Genomic DNA, 16,754 nt, shown 5'->3' on the forward strand with positions numbered 1-16,754 from the left:
TTTGGCATTTTAGTTAAACTTCTGGGAGCAGTCTGATGTGAGTTGCCTGGAGGCCTAGCGAGGGCCAGACCCGTTCCTGCAAAGCCGAAGAGTGAGATAGGCCAGCCCTCCTGCCTTGGGTCTGACGCGGGGGGTGGGGGTGGGGGGGGACCATGGGTGCCCCTTGAGCCCGCAGGGAGCAGGGTGAGAGTAGGAAGGTGTTGCCTTGCTGGAGGAACCAGCACACCCCCGACCGTAACCGTGTAGCTCCTTGCATACCCAGCTCGCATGGTGCTGGGGCCGCGGCACCAAGGCAGGGAGACAAGTAATTACAGTAGATATGAGAGCCAGACGAAAGAGGAAGTTGAGAAGAGGAAGGGAGGCCTTCCCCGGAGAGGGGACACTTGAGCTGAGCCTTGAGCCGAGATGAGTGCCCTTTGCTCCTGCTGTTCGATTCCTTGGAGAAACTGCTGAATCTTGCCAAAAGCCTGCAGCACGGAGGCCCCGTGTTTGGGGTTCAGGGACCCCATGAAGGCTCACGGACTCAGGATGAAATCCTCGCTTGAAAGAATGAGGGCTTTGTGTCTCCAAGGAAGGCTTTCTAGGCCAAGGGGGCCAGTGTGGGTGTGCGGGGCATTCACCCTGGGGCACCCATCTGGAGAGGCTTCTGGGAAACCAGGGACTTCTCTGGCCGTCTGTCCATGTCCCTCTGAATCCCTTCCCCTTGACTGCGGCCCTGTCAGGCTGTGGCGAGGGTCCTGAGCCAGTGTGCTGGCCAACATGACCCAGTCTCTGCTGGTGAAGCAGGAGGGCCTCACGCTGAGGGGCAGCGTCTGGAAACCCCCCTGGCCGGTCCTGTTGATCATTAACAAGATGGAAAGGTATTTCTGCCTCTCTTATCTAACGACTGACTCTGGCAACGGGAGACCTCAATGCTTGTGGCATTTCTCTCTACCTGCTGAGACTTGGTTACAGAGAAAGGATCCACCTTTAGCCAGATTCTAACCCGGTTATCCCAGGGTTTTCCGAGAGGCCGTTGTGGTAACAGCTCTGTTGAAAATGGAAAAAGGAAGGGGAAAGGGCCCGGCCACCTTGCCCACGGCTTGCGGCTCTCTTTGAGACGCCTGTGCGTCACCGCCCTGCTGCCTTTGGCATCAAGGCCCAGGCAGGTGGCCGAGTGAATGACTTCAGTTTCCTAAGCCAACTCTGGAAAATGGGGGTTTGTTCCCAAGGTTGGCAGGAAGAGAGAGGAGACGGTGAAGTCATCTCTGGCACCTAATAAATACTTTGTAAGGAGGTTCTGGTCTGTTCTCCCTCCAAATCAGGTGCTTCTACCCTGGGATTGACCTTGGCAGGGCTCCATTTTCTGCTGGCAGAGTGGAGTTGGTAGGTCAGTCTGTGCCAGTGCCTCTGTGTGGGAGCCGGTGTGGGTGGTGTTTGGGAACCCTGGCTCCAGAGCTGGACGGGCCTGGCTCAGACCTCCAGCACACCCAACCTGCTGGAGCCTCTGTTTCCTCCTCTGAAAAATGGGTGGGCTGGGAACAGTGACCACTTACCTCTTAGGGCTGCACGAGGCATCTCTGAGATAACGGATGCCAAGCACTGGACTGGGTTTTGGGTTTTTTTTATGTGTATTTATTTATTTTGGTGTGTGTGTGTATGCAGTGGGGGAGAGAGACAGACAGACACCATGAGCAGGGGAGGGCCAGAGAGAGAGGGAGAGACTGTGAATCCCAAGCAGGCTCCATGCTAAGCATGGAGCCTGATGCTGGGCTGAATCTCACGACCTTGAGATCATGACCTGGGCTGAAATCAAGAGTCAGACGCTTAACTGCCTGAGCCACCCAGCTGCCCCTTGCCTGGTGTTGGATAGACCAGGAGCTGTCAGAGCCTCTCCTCCCTGTAAGGGTTTCAAGGCTGGGGTCCTTGCAGGGACGCTTCTAAGAGGAAGAATCCCAAAGGACTCAGGGTGACATCTGAGCCCCGGAGGGTTGGGGCCGGGATCTTCCTCAGAAAAGAACTCATCTTTCCCTGTGTTATGGTTTAGAATACAGGCTTGGGAGGAGGCTGGGTGGCTCAGTTGTTGAGTGTCCAACTTCAGCTTAGGTCATGATCTCACGGTTTGTGAGTTCGAGCCCCACGTCGGGCTCTCTGCTGTCAGCATAGAGCCTGCTTCAGATCCTCTGTCCTCCTCTCTCTCTGCCCCTCCCCCACTCATTCTCTCCTCTTTCAAATAAACAAATTAAAAAAAAAGTAGGCTTGGGAGGTAAGACTGCTGGGGGTGAAGTCCTGGCTCAACTAGTGTAGCCTTGGAAAGTCACTGAATCTGCCTGAGTTTCCCCATTTTTGGAATGCAGATGGTGAGGTCAACCTCGCATGAGCACACACGTATTGGGATCCCATATTAGATGTTTCTGTAAATGTGGCTTCCCTTCACTTTTCTCTGGTTTCCTCTGAAGCCAAGGGGTGGGCAGGAAGATGAGGACCAGCATTTTCCATGGGAGCATTCGGCATCAATCAGCTTCTAGAACTTTCTCTACCCCAGCTGGTCAGAGCTGAGCTAATAGTCTGTGTTCTCAGAACCTTTCTTTTCCTAAAAACACAAGGGCAAACCATCTGACTGAAAGAGTGAGCATATGTTTATGTGCAAGGCTGCTTGGCGGGCTGAGGTTAGGGAAGGACGCGACGAAATGAGAGGTTGCCGTTGAAAGGGGTCCACGTTTGCCCTTCCTCAGGCACTGTGCACAGACTCCTGGCGGGTGTTCATAGAAACTGTGTTCTTGGCTGTTGTCTTTGCCCTTGAGAGTGAATGGGCCCCTGAGCCAGGCCTGCCCCAGGCCCCCTGCAGGCTACTTCCTCTGGGTTTCTGACTGACTTATCAGAGAGCTGCATGAGTGTCTATTTCTGGCCCAGCTAGAAATAGTCTGGATCCTGGCACAAGGCAAACACAGAGTCTCTTCCTAGGATGGAGAAGTAGCCTACTGGGAGGGGGTGGGAAATCTCTCTACAGTGTCCCTGGGGGAACCTAGTCTTGGGCGCCATGATTTGCAGACCCTGCCCAGGGAGGGAGACTGGTTCCTTTGCAGTCTCTGATTGAGTCAAGGGGAACATCTGTTGGGTATTAGCATGTTCGTTCTTTCTTTCTTTCTTTCTTTCTTTCTTTCTTTCTTTCTTTCTTTCTTTCTTTCTTTCTTTCTTTCTTGATACTTCGTATTTTTTTCATTGAAAAGTTTGACATCATTGTAGATTGACATAAAGTTGTAAGAACTAATACAGAGAGAGCTCATGGAGACCTTACTCCGTTTCCCCCAATGGTGATATCTTGCAAAATTATATACGGTGTGATAGCACAGGGTACTGGCATTGATTATTCGGTCCACTACAGACCGTCTGCAGGTTTCCTTCGTTTGACGTGTACTGTGTGCACGTTCCTGTATCTGCCACCACAGCCCCGTCCGTCATGACGAGGATCCTTGTGCTGTCTCTTAATAACTACGCTCACTCTGTGCGTAAGGTATGCATATGGTAAGATGCACAAGCAGGGGGTATAAGCATGTATAAGGTTACCTCTGTGACCATGCTCTCTGGCCACTGCCCAGATTGGATCTAGCTCACTCCCCAAACGCCAGGACCTACCGCCTCCAGGAGGTCACCACCGTTCTGACTTCTGTCTCATGTGTGAGTCGTAACACGGCTTGGTCGGCCTCACCCCCTCTACCCTCTGCTTTCTCACCTTTTATAACTCGGAACCACGCTGAGGCCTTGGTCTGCGGCATCAGCTGTTTCTAGGCAGAATCTAATCATGTCCTGTTGCCACTGCCTTCGTGTTGTATGATTCCTGTTATACATGGTTGTCTCTTTTTACCAGAGACAACTCGTTATTGAAATACGTCTGTACATATTTATATATTTTTTCAGTTGAAAAGGTGAGTTGACTTAAAAGACCAATGTCACACGGTGCCAGCAGGATACAGACATGGCAAACTTCATAGAGGTGATAATCACATGACTGACATCTGAGAAATGGTGTCAGAAGCAAACATGACTCCGAAAAAAAGAAAACAACCCAAATCAGCAACTGGTCCAGTGGGTGGCGGGGTGGGGCAGGATCCATCTATAATCTTGGTACGATGAAGGCCTTCCGTGTAACTGTGGGAGACGGGACTGGTTTAAAGCCAAGCAGATTAAAATTTCAACAGGCCGTGTATAAGGTGGCGAGCCCTTCCTTAAGGTCTTACTGATTTTTGTCATACCTGCCCTCCACCTGTTTTATATGTGATCTGTATTTTTAAATGGACTTGTTCTTTTTTTTTTTTTTTTTTTAATTTTTTTTTTTCAACATTTTTTATTTATTTTTGGGACAGAGAGAGACAGAGCATGAACGGGGGAGGGGCAGAGAGAGAGGGAGACACAGAATCGGAAACAGGCTCCAAGCCATCAGCCCTGAGCCTGACGCGGGGCTCGAACTCACGGACCGCGAGATCGTGACCTGGCTGAAGTCGGACGCTTAACCGACTGCGCCACCCAGGCGCCCCTGGACTTGTTCTTTTTAACTTAAATTTACAGATGGTACTAGATGTGTATTTTTTCCAATTGATGTTAAACTATGTCACACGACGTAACAAGATGTGGGTACCATTTAGGGTATCACATACCTACCACACGACAGGATTATTCACACCGAGTCTCCAGCAGGAGAGGGAAAACTTCAAATTCAAGTGACCCTGAAAGAGTGTGTGTTTACAGAATTCTTTGATGCTTGGTGTTTGGGGTGTTAGCTGGCCGGTTCAGGAAGCCCCTCTTTTTCATCTTCTCGTGAGTTTGGAGACACTTGAGAAACACAGGTCAGTGACAAATAGTGACAAAGAAGGTCTGCTCTGGGTGTGTGCCTCCTGGGGAGTCTCGCTTGGATTCTGTCTCTGGCGCCTGGGCTGCTGACTCTGTCTCTGGCCCTGGTGGACACCCACAGGCCACTTGGAGGCAGCTCCCTCTGAGAGGCAGGGAGCAGAGCAGGGCGCATGGTTCCTGGGGGACAGACTGGACCAGAACTAGACAGGGAGACTGAGCTGGGCATGCCTACTTTCTTCTTAGGGACTCCTGTTGAACACTGTTGGCTGCTCTTCTGGAGAGAAGGGGTCCCTAGAGAGACTAGCTCATTCCTTTCCTCCAGTATCACTTAAAACTCTGAAGCATCTATAAACCAGTTCATCCAGCATTTCTGTGTGAATGCCAAGCATGACAGTCACAACGACCTACTCAGTTGAGTGCTGTTGTCCTGGAAGGGTCTTCTCCTGTGGAAGTGCAAGGCTGGGACCTTCCCCGCTGGAGATGGCACAGTTCCAGCAACTATATTTTTTAACAAAGAAGACAAGGGCAGCCCCCTGTCACTCCCCAACGCCTAGGCTTTCAAAGGACTTTAATATCTAAAACTCATGGAACAGTTTACATTTTACCAAGTTCTTGCAGATGTATCTATGTATGGGATGGATATTCGTTCCCATTTTACAGATGAGAAAGTAAAGGCGAAGCCAGAATGAAGAAACCCATCCCAGGTTGCGTAGCCTGGATGGGTAGAGTCAGACTTGAAGCACATGTCTGCTAGATTTTTCTCTCTCTCTCTTTTTTTTTTTTTTAACATTTATTCATTTTTGAGAGGCAGACAGAGCACAAGCTGGGGGGGAGCAGAGAGAGAGGGAGACAGAGAATCTGAAGCAGGCTCCAGGCTCCGAGCTGTCAGCACAGAGCTTGATGCGGGGCTCGAACCCACAAACTCTGAGATCATGACCTGAGCTGAAGTCAGACGGTTAAGTGACTGAGCCACCCGGGTGCCCCTGGCTGCTAGATTCTTCTAAAGTTGAGCTCTTTTAGGTCTCCCATGTAGACCCTTTTTACTTTTATTTTTTTAAGCAGGCTGTGTGTGCAACTGGGGCTTGAACTCGTGACGCTGTGATCAAGGGCCACATGCTCTACCGACTGAGCCACCCAGGCGCCCCACGTTGACCTTTTTCTAACCGTGTCTCCCACAGTCCATCTCAGCTGTTGATGGAGCTTCAGGGTTACACGCTGTCATGTATGCGAAACAACCCGGCACCCTTGATTTGGCAAAGCAGAGTTTTTCATCGAGACATAGCACCCGTGAGACAAGGTGAAACCACTCGCAGCGGTGGAGGTGGTGTTGGAAGGTGGTACGAAAGGACACGCATCCCAATAGCTAAATTAACCTTGACTGAGACCTCTTCCTGGGGGCCACGCGGTTTCTATTTAGTGTAATTTCACCTTGTTTGCAGAGCAGCTCGGTGAAGGAGGTATTGCTGTCACTGTGCAGATGAGGAAAGAACCGAGATGGGAGGTGATTTGCCCGAGCTCTGGGGTGCCTCGCAGGGCTCTCCCGCCCCCACATCCCCCCCTCCCGGGGTTCCCTCCAGCCTTCAGAGCTCTACCAAGATGCCCTCAGAGAAGCCTTTCTTCCCCTTGTGGGGAGAAGCCCCCATGTAGACTCTGTTCCCGTCCTTTGAGGTGTTCAGTGTGGTTGGAGGCTTATGTGTTCGTGTGCCGGTTCAGAGAGGGTCTGTCCTCCCCAGGCTTCTGAGGGCAGGGCCACGTCCGTGTGTCTCTTCCCAGTACTTCCTCAGCATGATGCTTAATAACCACCTGGCCGATTGAATGGCTGGCAGGTGGGCAGGAGTGGGGGCGGGGCGGGTATGTGTGAGAAGGTGGCCAAGCTTCAGCAGTCCCTTTTTCCCTTGCATACCACTGGGGCTTCCCTGACGATGCTTTAAGCCTGTTTGCCCTGGTTTGAGGGCAAGTGTGGGAATCAAAGAAAAGGTCACATGCCCGGTGTGAGGGTAGGAGGGTTTCCAGGAGTGGGGGGCAGCCTGAGAGTGGCCTGGAAAGGAAACGGTTTGAAGAAGGGGGTCATGGGGACGGCCAACGAAGAGGGCGGGGGAGTGGGCGGAGGTTGGAGCCCCAAGTGTGTGTCTGCAGGTGATGGGTGGGGAGGGCAGCCGGGAGCGTGGTCGGACCTGGGGAAAGCCCTAGGTGATGCTGGGAAGCCAAGTTTGTGCAGAGATGAGGCCTCACTTCTGTGGCCGTGTTATCTCACTTCTTCAAGCAGGAAACACGGCTGCTGAGCCCCACCACATGAGCATGCATGGTCTGAGCTCTGGCCACCAGAGCCTACTTTGAAAATAAAGTTGGTCATCTTAGTGAATGTGTGTTGTGCCCTTGGCAAAAGTTCCAACCCAGGCAGATCAAGCCCACCATTAGCCTGTCATCCTCTGCACCAGTAACCCTTACTGTCAGCTAGTTGGAGAAATCTTATTTTTTCTACCTTTTCTCCTGCCTTTACATACACACATATATATGTATACAGATACAGGCGTCCCTCTTTAGCAGAGTCTAATGTGTTCCTGGAAACATAAGTAACGACATCTTTTTTTTTTAGACAGCCATGTAGTATGTCCTATTAAACGTGGATATAAATGGTGATGAATCACCAACTGATTGGAAAAAACCTATTTCTCCAGTATTGCTTAATACCTGTAAACATCTGAAAGCCAACCCATTGTGTATTCTGCACGAATACAGAGCATTGACGGCAACAAATATCATTTGGTAGCCACCTAATTATTCGATGCTTTAATGAACTCGTTCCCAGACATGCTTGTGAATAGTACATAGGATACCATGTGGTGTTGGTTGTGAATTTTGATTTTTTCCCCCTTGTCCTCTACTTTGTGACTTAATAGAAATGACTGTGAAATAATCTGTTGAAAATACTAGAGAGGTCATCGAAACGGGACTCAGTTTGGTAGTTTGCTTGTCAGAGGTAAACGCTAGGACTCCAGCAGGACTTAATTGGGTGGGCAGGAGACTCGGCTTGAGGCAGGATGATTTTCAGCATTGGGACTACTGAATATGGTCCTGTCCTACTGCAGACTGATACACACCAGTGTTTTCATCAGTCCCTGCACACAAACATCTACAGTGGGTGTAATCTGGGTAGTGCATCTTGTGTAAAAAAAAAAAAAAAAAAAAGATTGGCAAGTTACAGTGGGTATTTAGATAGTGAGAATTGTCAGACATCTGTGCACAATACGTACGTACATGTGTGTGTGCATACATGTGGATACGTACGTACAAGGGAGACACAGGCACTTAACATACAGGATCCTATTTACGTGAGCTGTGGTGGATTTTTTTTCCACATCAGTATTTCTGGACGTGCCCCTTCAATGTCCACAACAGAGAAATTGAGAGACGGTTGTTTTCTTATACCTTCCGGGAGAGCAACTTTATTCAGTTGTATCAGTAATTTAAAAAATCATAGCTAACAAGCACCTGGAAGTTACTACATCTCTATTAGTTATGATTATTGGGCGCTTTTTTTTCTTTTATTATTTTTTTAATGTTTTTATTTATTTGAGAGAGCGCGAAACAGTGCGCCCACCAGCGGGGAAGGGGCAGAGAGAGAGAGGGAGACACAGAATCCTCAGCAGGCACCAGGGTCCGACACAGGACTCGAACTCGCAGACCCCAAGATCATCACCTGAGCCAAAGTGGGCCACTTAACCGACTGAGCCACTTAACCGACTGAGCCACCCAGGTGCCCCTACCGGGCGATACTTTAATACCCACACGTGCACACGCAGGCTCCTTGAGTCCTTAAAGAGCAGCGTGTGAGGAGGCCATTCTTGCTCCTGTTGTCCTCATGAGGAAGTGGGGGCCCAAAGAGGTGAATTCCTGCTGGAAGCACCTAGAAGCTGGGATTCAAACGCAGGCAGTCTGGTTCCAGAGTCCATCCACTAGGCACCACACATGAACTTTGCATGACTTAGGAGGCAAGTTTGCAACCCCGGCCCTAGGATTCTGTTTCCAGCTGCAGGTCAGAAAGCTGACTGGGGATTGATCGAGTTGAGCGCAGGAGGCCTGACCCCCGCTTTGTGCCCTGTACCCCATGGGCAGGGGGATCATCATTCAGCAGGGTGCCCTGTGTGATGCAAGATCAGATACATATCAGGGATGACCAACAGGCCCCTCAGACTTGGCCGATTACCAAATAGAACCCCCCTCCCCCCCGCCGCACCGCCCACTGCTTGAGGCATTTCCTGTCTGCCTTCTTGGGGCTCTTGGTAACCAGGGTGGGGGTCGTGGATAGTGGGCAGCCCTCGGTTCCTCTGGAGCTGGCCCCTCCTTGCTCGGAGGCCTGGGAAGTAGCAGTGACAGCTGTGAAGGGCTGAGTGGCGGCCCCACCCCTGCCTTTGCACAGAGGCCTCAGCCACAGGCCCATCCACGGCTGACTTGACATCGACGTTTAGGCGCCCTCCCGGGCCCGGTTGGTGGCTGGACAGCCCCGTGGCATGAAGGTGTTACCTCACAATTAAACCGGCAACCCTGAGAGTGTGGACTCAGGAGGATGGCTTTCCACTCCCAGGAGATACCCAAGAGAACTGAGAACAAGTGCTCAAACAGAAACCTGTGTGCGAACGTTCATTGCCGCATTATTCACAGAAGCCGAAAGGTGGAGACAATCCAGGCGCTTGTCACTGGAAGAACGGACACAGAAGACGTCGTCCATCTGCACGCTGGAATATTACCCCTCCCTAGAAAGGAATAAAGCAGTAACCCCAGCTTACGTTGAAGATCTCATGCTAAGTGAAAGAAGACAGACGCGAAAGACCACATGCCTTGCGATTGCCTGTATATGAAATGTCCAGAAAAGGCAGCTCTGTAGAGAGTGAAAGTAGGTTCGTGGCTACCAGGGGCTGGTGTGCAGACAGGATGGGGAATGGAAAGTGACAGCTGAAGGGTGTGGGTTTCTCTTGGTGGTCGTGAAGATGTTCTTAAATTGACTTTGCTGGAGGTTTCCACAAGCCTGTGAATTGTACGTTTGAAATGGATGAATTTTATGTGAACGGTATCTTAATAACGCTGTTACATTCAAAGAGGTTGCGGTGTCTCTAATCCCAGATCCATCTGCTGAGCCAAGACACCTTTGGGGATACAGCACGTACAGGCAGTGACCTCTTGTCCTGTGTCCACGTTTCGGCTTTCCTCGGCTGGGAGCCCCGAGAAGCTGTTCTCTTCAGTAGCTGGGACTTGTGCACATCCATCACTCTTCTGCCTGCAATAGATACTGGGCCTTTGACCCCTCCAACACACCGATCCCTGCATCCTGTGGGGATAGCACAGAAGCTACTGGATCAATTACCTGATGTGGCAAAGGCCCCCGCAGGCGGACTCTGATGGCTGTGGCAGTCATTTCTGCACATTGAAGCCAGCTTGGTGTGAACACTGCAGCCCTCTGCTTGAGGACTGGGGAGTTAGGCCCCCGAAACAGCCCTCAACCCACAGCAGATGGCGGTTAGGGATAAATACCCTGGCTGTCTTGCTTCCTGGTGGGTGAGGCCTCCCACAGCCCCCGTGCGGTCAGCTCCAGGTGCCCATGGCCGGCCAGTGCAATTCCCAGCATCCTCCTCCTGCTCGGCCGCTTTCCTTGTCTGTCTCACATCCCCAGTCCTCTATCGTGTTCCTGGGATCACCTCCGAAATAAACCACTGTGCTCAAATCTTCCCCTGAGGGTCCCCTTCTGGGGAAAGCCAAACCAAGGCGCCTGAGAACCTAATTCCTTCATTCCATGGGAACCCGAGTTCCTGCTCTGAGCCAGGCCCTGGTGCGGGGGGCCGTGAGGCTCCAGTTGGGGGTGAGCAGGATGGACACGATCCCTGTTCTCCTGGGGCTTTGGTGGGGGGACAGGGAAATGTACATCCACAGGTAGACGAACCTGGAAACATACTCGTGCAAGTGAGGAGCGGTACAGCACAGATCTAGAAATAAGAGGATGAGTTGGGGGGTGGAGAAGGCAGGTATTGCTAAGTCACTTCAGTGAGATCTGCCCAGATCTGGTCAGCCGGTGAGCGAGGAGCGAGGACAAGCCTGGGGAGAGGGAAGTGGGTGGGAGGGCATCACGGAGGCCAGCCATCCCACTGTGGCGGGGTTGCGGGGGGAGGTGGTGCCTGCAGCCTGTCCAGGACAGGCCCGGCTCCGAACAGAGTGGAGTTGCTCCCTGGGGCTGAAGTGGAAGGTGGCGGATGGTCAGGACCACCTGCCTGCTCAGAATGCCTGTTTCTTTTTCATTCCGTCTCCATCTCTCCTGCTCTTGCCTCTCTGACTGTGTGTGTATGTCTGTATCTCCCTCCCTCCCTCGGCTGAGTGGCTTGTCCTCTGCTCCTGTCTCTGTCTCTCTTTCCCCTGTTGGGTTTCTCTACGTGTGTTTATTCACATCTCTGCGTCCAGCTCCCTCTGTCCCATCTCTGGTTCTGTCCCCGGTCTCTCTGCCCCCTTCCTCGTTCAACAACTATTTATTGGGCTCTACTGTTTACCAACCACCCTGCTGGGGGGGGCGGTGTGGGGGGGGGGGACACAGTGATGAGGAAGGGAGCACCGTCCAGGGAAAGAGTTCTGACCCCACGAGTCACAGCATTAAGCTCTTGCCTCTGTTCTGAGCTGTGGGGCGAGGGGCTGGTATGTATGAGAGCAGGAATTGGACGGTGTTCTATGCGTCCGATGGTGGTTGAGCTGAGATGGCAAGGGGGAAGTTTGGAGCTAACCAGGCAAAGGCATTCCTAGCAGAAACAGCAGCGTGTACTGTTGGCCTCTGGTGGGGGTGGCCGGCCACTCACCAGTGGCTGGAGCATGGGGGGTGAGGGTGCAGGGGCTGGCGGGGTCAACACCAGGCCTTGGCTCTTAGTCCTAAGACCACCGGGATGCCATCAGAAGGTTCGAAGCCCAGGAGTAGCCTGAGTATATTTGTATTTCATAAAAATGACTCTGGCTACTGGTAACTTGGGCTACTTCAGTGGACCAAGCGAGAGACTCCAGTGGCTTGGATCGTGGTGTTGACCATGGGAATGGATAGTACGTGGCGGGCAGCATGCTCCCCGCTACCCCCAGACTCATGTTTTATCGGCCAGGGGGCAGCAGCAAGAGAAATTTTGCAAACATCTCTGGCCAAAAAAGTCCCCGGAGGATGCAGGGGGCCCAGTTTGGGCCATGTGCTCGTACCTGAAGCAGTCGTGGTCCCCCGGGGTGGGGCACCTTGGTCATTCCTAGGACCCTTGGGCCCCCTCTTTGGCTTGTCGTGGTAGGAAGTGAGGAAGGGCAGATCAGCATCATCTGAAGCAGGAATGGGTCTATCCCAGGAAAGGTGCTTTTTTGACAGAAAAAAAGGGGAGGAAGGGACCGGTTGAGTTTGTCTCATGACAGTCCATGATCATCCTATGGTAGGCAGGGAGGTCTCCCTTGGGTCAGGTGGCCATCTGTGGGGGAAGCAGTCACCCAGTGGGTCAGGTGGCCATCGATGAAGGGGATCACCCCTGGGTCAGGAAACCATCCTGTGTGGGGGGGGAGGGGTCACCCCTGGGTCAAGTGGCCATCCGTGAGGGGGAGGGGTCGCCCCTGGGCCAGGTGGCCATCCGTGAGGGAGAGGGGTCGCCCCTGGGCCAGGTGGCCATCCTGTGTATGAGGGGAAGGGTCACCCCTGGGTCAGATGGCCATCCGTGAGGGGGAGGGGTCACCCCTGGGCCAGGTGGCCATCCGTGAGGGGGAGGGGTCGCCCCTGGTCCAGGTGTGCATCTGTGAGGGGGAGGGGTCGCCCCTGGGCCAGACGGCCATTTGTGGGGGGGTGGGGTCGCCCCTGGGCCAGGCAGCCATCCTGTGTGTGAGGGGAAGGGTCACCCCTGGGTCAGATGGCCATCTGTGAGGGGGAGGGGTCACCCCTGGGCCAGGTGGCCATCCGTGAGGGGGAGGGGTTGCCCCTGGGCCAGGTGGCCATCCGTGGGTGGGGAGGGGTCATCCCTGGGTAGGTGGCCGTCCCTGAGGGGGAGGGGTCACCCCTGGTCCAGGTGGCCATCTGTGAGGGGGAGGGGTCGCCCCTGGGCCAGGCGGCCATCTGTGGGGGGGAGGGGTCGCCCCTGGGCCAGGCAGCCATCCGTGAGGGGGAGGGGTCACCCCTGGGCCAGGTGGCCATCTGTGAGGGGGAAGGGTCACCCCTGGGTCAGATGGCCATCCGTGAGGGGGAGGGGTCACCCCTGGGCCAGGTGGCCATCCGTGAGGGGGAGGGGTCACCCCTGGGCCAGGTGGCCATCCGTGAGGGGGAGGGGTCACCCCTGGGCCAGGCGGCCATCTGTGGGGGGGAGGGGTCACCCCTGGGCCAGGTGGCTATCCTGTGTGTGAGGGGAAGGGTCATGCCTGGGTCAGATGGCCATCCGTGAGGGGGAGGGGTCGCCCCTGGGCCAGGTGGCCATCCATGGGGGGGAGGGGTCACCCCTGGGCCAGGTGGCCATCCGTGGGGGGGAGGGGTTGCCCCTGGGCCAGGTGGCCATCCTTGGGGGGGAGGGGTCATCCCTGGGCCAGGCGGCCATCTGTGGGAGGGAGGGGTCGCCCCTGGGCCAGGCGGCCATCCGTGGGGGGGAGGGGTCATCCCTGGGCCAGGTGGCCATCCGTGAGGGGGAGGGGTCACCCCTGGGCCAGGTGGCCATCCGTGAGGAGGAGGGGTCGCCCCTGGGCCAGGTGGCCATCCATAGGGGGGAGGGGTCACCCCTGGGCCAGGTGGCCATCCTGGCCCAATTTGTCCAGGAGTGGGTTGGAGTCCAGCAGCAGCAGGGATCATAGGGAGAATGGATTTCCTCTTATTTCTGCCGTCTCTTGGTCTACAACAACTGTCCCAGTACTTAGTAGCTTAAACCAGCCAGGTTTTTACTTGCTTGCGTGTAATCCTGCCGTCCAGGCAGGGCTGAGGGTCCGGGACCGCCTGTCTCCAGGCCAGGGATGAGGGGGCTGGGCTGTGCACGAGCGGGGTGCAGGCGTGGGCTGCGTCCCCAGGCGGAGTGAACTCCAGCTTCTCATGGGCTCCTCTCAATTATCTTCTAGTGGATATCATGGAAATCAAGGAAATCCGCCCTGGGAAGAACTCCAAGGATTTTGAGCGCGCGAAGGCAGCCCGCCAGAAGGAGGACTGCTGTTTCACCATCTTGTACGGCACCCAGTTCGTCCTGAGCACTCTGAGTTTGGCAGGTGAATGCACGTCCGTGTGCTTTCCTCCCTGACTGTGCCTGGCTTCCTCCCCAGGACATCCTCTAGCAGCAGAATGCCCTCATGTGTATTCCAGGGACATCGGGGTTTTGAATTCTCCCCTGCCTCTTTCTAGCTGTGTGCCTTTGGGCAAGCTGCTCAACCTCTCTGAGCTGCAGTTTGCTCAGCTGTGAAACAGAATGATCGCGTCTGCCCCAATGGGATGTTCTAAGTGTCTGTTAAGGGCCTGCTTGGCTCATGCAGATTGCTGAAGGCAGGTTCTAGTTTTCATCCGACAGAGCCTGGTCTACACTGTTCACGCAGTTTAGCTGATCTGTTGGAAGGATCCTGAAATCTTATATCTCACACATGTGTGTGCACACACATACATGTGCATGCACATGTACACTCACACATGATCTGGAGGTGAGATTTCCAGCCATCCCTGTGAATCCACCAAAAGGCCGAAAGGGCCTCTGTGAGGCCAGAAGATAAGCTGTGGAAAAGCTCAGCACTTCACTCAGAGGCAGAAGCTTGTCCCCGCTTCAGGCCCAGCCCCGGGACTTACTGACTTAGAGCTGTGTGTTCAACCACGACTGATGAGACAGAAAGTAAATCCCACTGAAGGTAGACCAAGGCGAGGGGAAGACGAAACCTGAGCATGGTCGGGGACATGTAAACGAGTGCAGAGCAGCTCTCGTTGATTTGCTCTGTCTGTCACGCACCTCTGAGCGTCCACTCTGCTCTGGGCTGACCTAAATGCCCCTGGGACCGTGGAGATAATGGGACCCAGTCGCTGCCTTGCGGACGGGGGCTCCCGGTGCACTGTGATGAGAGCTAGAGGCCAATCACCATACAGTGTGCTGTAGCGGCACGGAGGGCCCACTTCCAGGGAAGGCTTTGCAGAGGAGGGCCCTTTTAAACTGGGTTTTGAGGCATACATAGGAGTTGGGAGGAAAGAGGGAGGCCAGTCCGGGGGGAGGGTGGTGCGTGGGTGAGGAGCTGAAGGAGGGAAATAGCAAGCTGGATGTGGGAGATGGGGGGGCGGACGTCTGACGGTTGGCGTGTGGTTGGTGCAGGGATGACGCAGCAGAGAGGGGCCTGGGCCCGTGAACTTCCAGTGTCGTGTCCACTTTGCTCTGCTGCAGGCTGAGGTCTGGTTGTTCTGGGCAGGGAGACCGTGAGTCCGGGGTGCCAGCTTTGGTGTCTCTTCCACTCGGGGGTCTCTCTTCAGAGCTCTCCAGTTCAAGTCCAGTAGAGAGGGCGTGACGCCTGGATTCAGATCCCAGCTTCACGCTGACTGGCTCTGGGACGGGTCTCTCTGCCCTCTGAGCTTCGTATTCTCTTCCTGCACACGGGAAGGGTGAGAGCAGCCGCCTCAGCGTGCTCTCGTCCACGTGAACAGGGTACCTGGTCCTTAAGGCATGTGCCATAACTCAGAGGCGTTTGCCTTGCTAGCTCCATTTTACTGATGAGGAAATGAGGCACAGAGAGGCTGAGGAACCAGCCGAACGTCACACAGCCCTGAAGCGGTGCCGAGGGACTTGTGGTCCCTCAGTGATGCCAAGCCCTTGCCTTCTCCCTGACCTTATCTGGAAACGGGAAATGCTGAGGGCTGCTCTGGACTGGGGTGTGAATAATCTTAGACCCTGCACTTTATTCGTTAGCCTAGGAGTAAAAGCTAAAACCCGTGGGGGGAAAAGGTGTCCCACTGGTCACCCCTGCTGTAGAAGGGTCATCGCTGGCACGTGGCCTCATCTTGGACAGAAAGCAGGTCGTAGAGCCACGAAGGTGTGAAGGAGATGCCTTCTCCGTGCCCTCGTGCAAAACTAGAAACCAGCACTGGCTTCTCCTGTCCCCATGGGCTGTATGGGGCTCGGTCTGTCTGTAGACGTCTTCCCAGCGAGTAACAACATTTGCCTTCCTATTCACCTGTCCAGCTGATTCTAAAGAAGACGCCACTAAGTGGCTCTCTGGCTTGAAAATCTTACACCAGGAAGCGATGAGTGCGTCTACGCCCACCATTATTGAGAGGTATTGACTTTTGCTTGTTTATCTCTGTATTTGCACATTAATTCTTTTCCCTTGAGCCAACGTGAGTGAAGAAAAGTGGGGCGTTTCATCTTGGAGGCTCAGTGAGTGTCCTGTGTGCAGCAGCTCCCAGGAGGCGCTGTGGGCTCCCCACCTTCTCGTCGGAGAGCCTCTCTCGGTGCTAAGCCTTGCTTGGCCTGGTGGGGTGAGGAGTACGTTGAAGCCGAGCCAGAAACACACGTTGGCGCTGTGTCCCAGGGGAGGACTGAGGGCCTCCTTCTTACAGGATCGGGAAGGGATTAAACCAGCTCACCAGACCGCAGTCAGATGCAGGGTACCGCATTTCGCAACTGCCACTGCCTCCTGGATCGGGGAGGCTCAGGACTGCCTTGCCCGTGAGTCAGCGTCACGGACGTCTGCGTGGGATTGTGTGTGAATTCTCGTCCCCTCGGTTAAAGCCCTCGGATTCCCGCCATTTTTCTTACCAGCTTTTTGGGGGGATGAATGAATGTCATCAGAGAGGATCGTCAGTTTAAGGAATGCCGGCCTCTAGGCTCCTCTCGGAGGGGCCTCTTGGCTCCTAACTAGGGCGTGTCAGCCCCAAGGAGAAACCTGCTTCTTCCCAAGCTGCCCGAGTTAGCAAATTGGAAAACTCCTCTTGTTTCCGGTTTCCT

General features: G+C 54.2%; 1 protein-coding gene across 5 annotated transcripts in view; it reads left to right on the forward strand.

Annotated features, from left to right (window-relative positions):
- PLCG2 (phospholipase C gamma 2) overlaps positions 1-16,754 on the forward strand; it is a 161,294-nt gene that overhangs the window by 44,293 nt on the left and 100,247 nt on the right. For 4 of the 5 annotated variants that reach the window (XM_060650040.3, XM_060650047.3, XM_060650042.3 and 1 more), the window contains 2 exons: positions 13,909-14,052; positions 15,990-16,083. In XM_060650040.3, coding sequence (XP_060506023.1) covers positions 13,909-14,052; positions 15,990-16,083 — 238 coding nt within the window. Of the gene's footprint in view, positions 1-5,969; positions 6,125-13,908; positions 14,053-15,989; positions 16,084-16,754 lie in introns of those variants that run through there. The other variant, XM_060650041.3, reaches the window with a different exon arrangement.

Source organism: Panthera onca, chromosome E2, assembly GCF_046562875.1.
Source record: "Panthera onca isolate mPanOnc1 chromosome E2, mPanOnc1 haplotype 2, whole genome shotgun sequence".
Lineage (NCBI taxonomy): Eukaryota > Metazoa > Chordata > Mammalia > Carnivora > Felidae > Panthera > Panthera onca.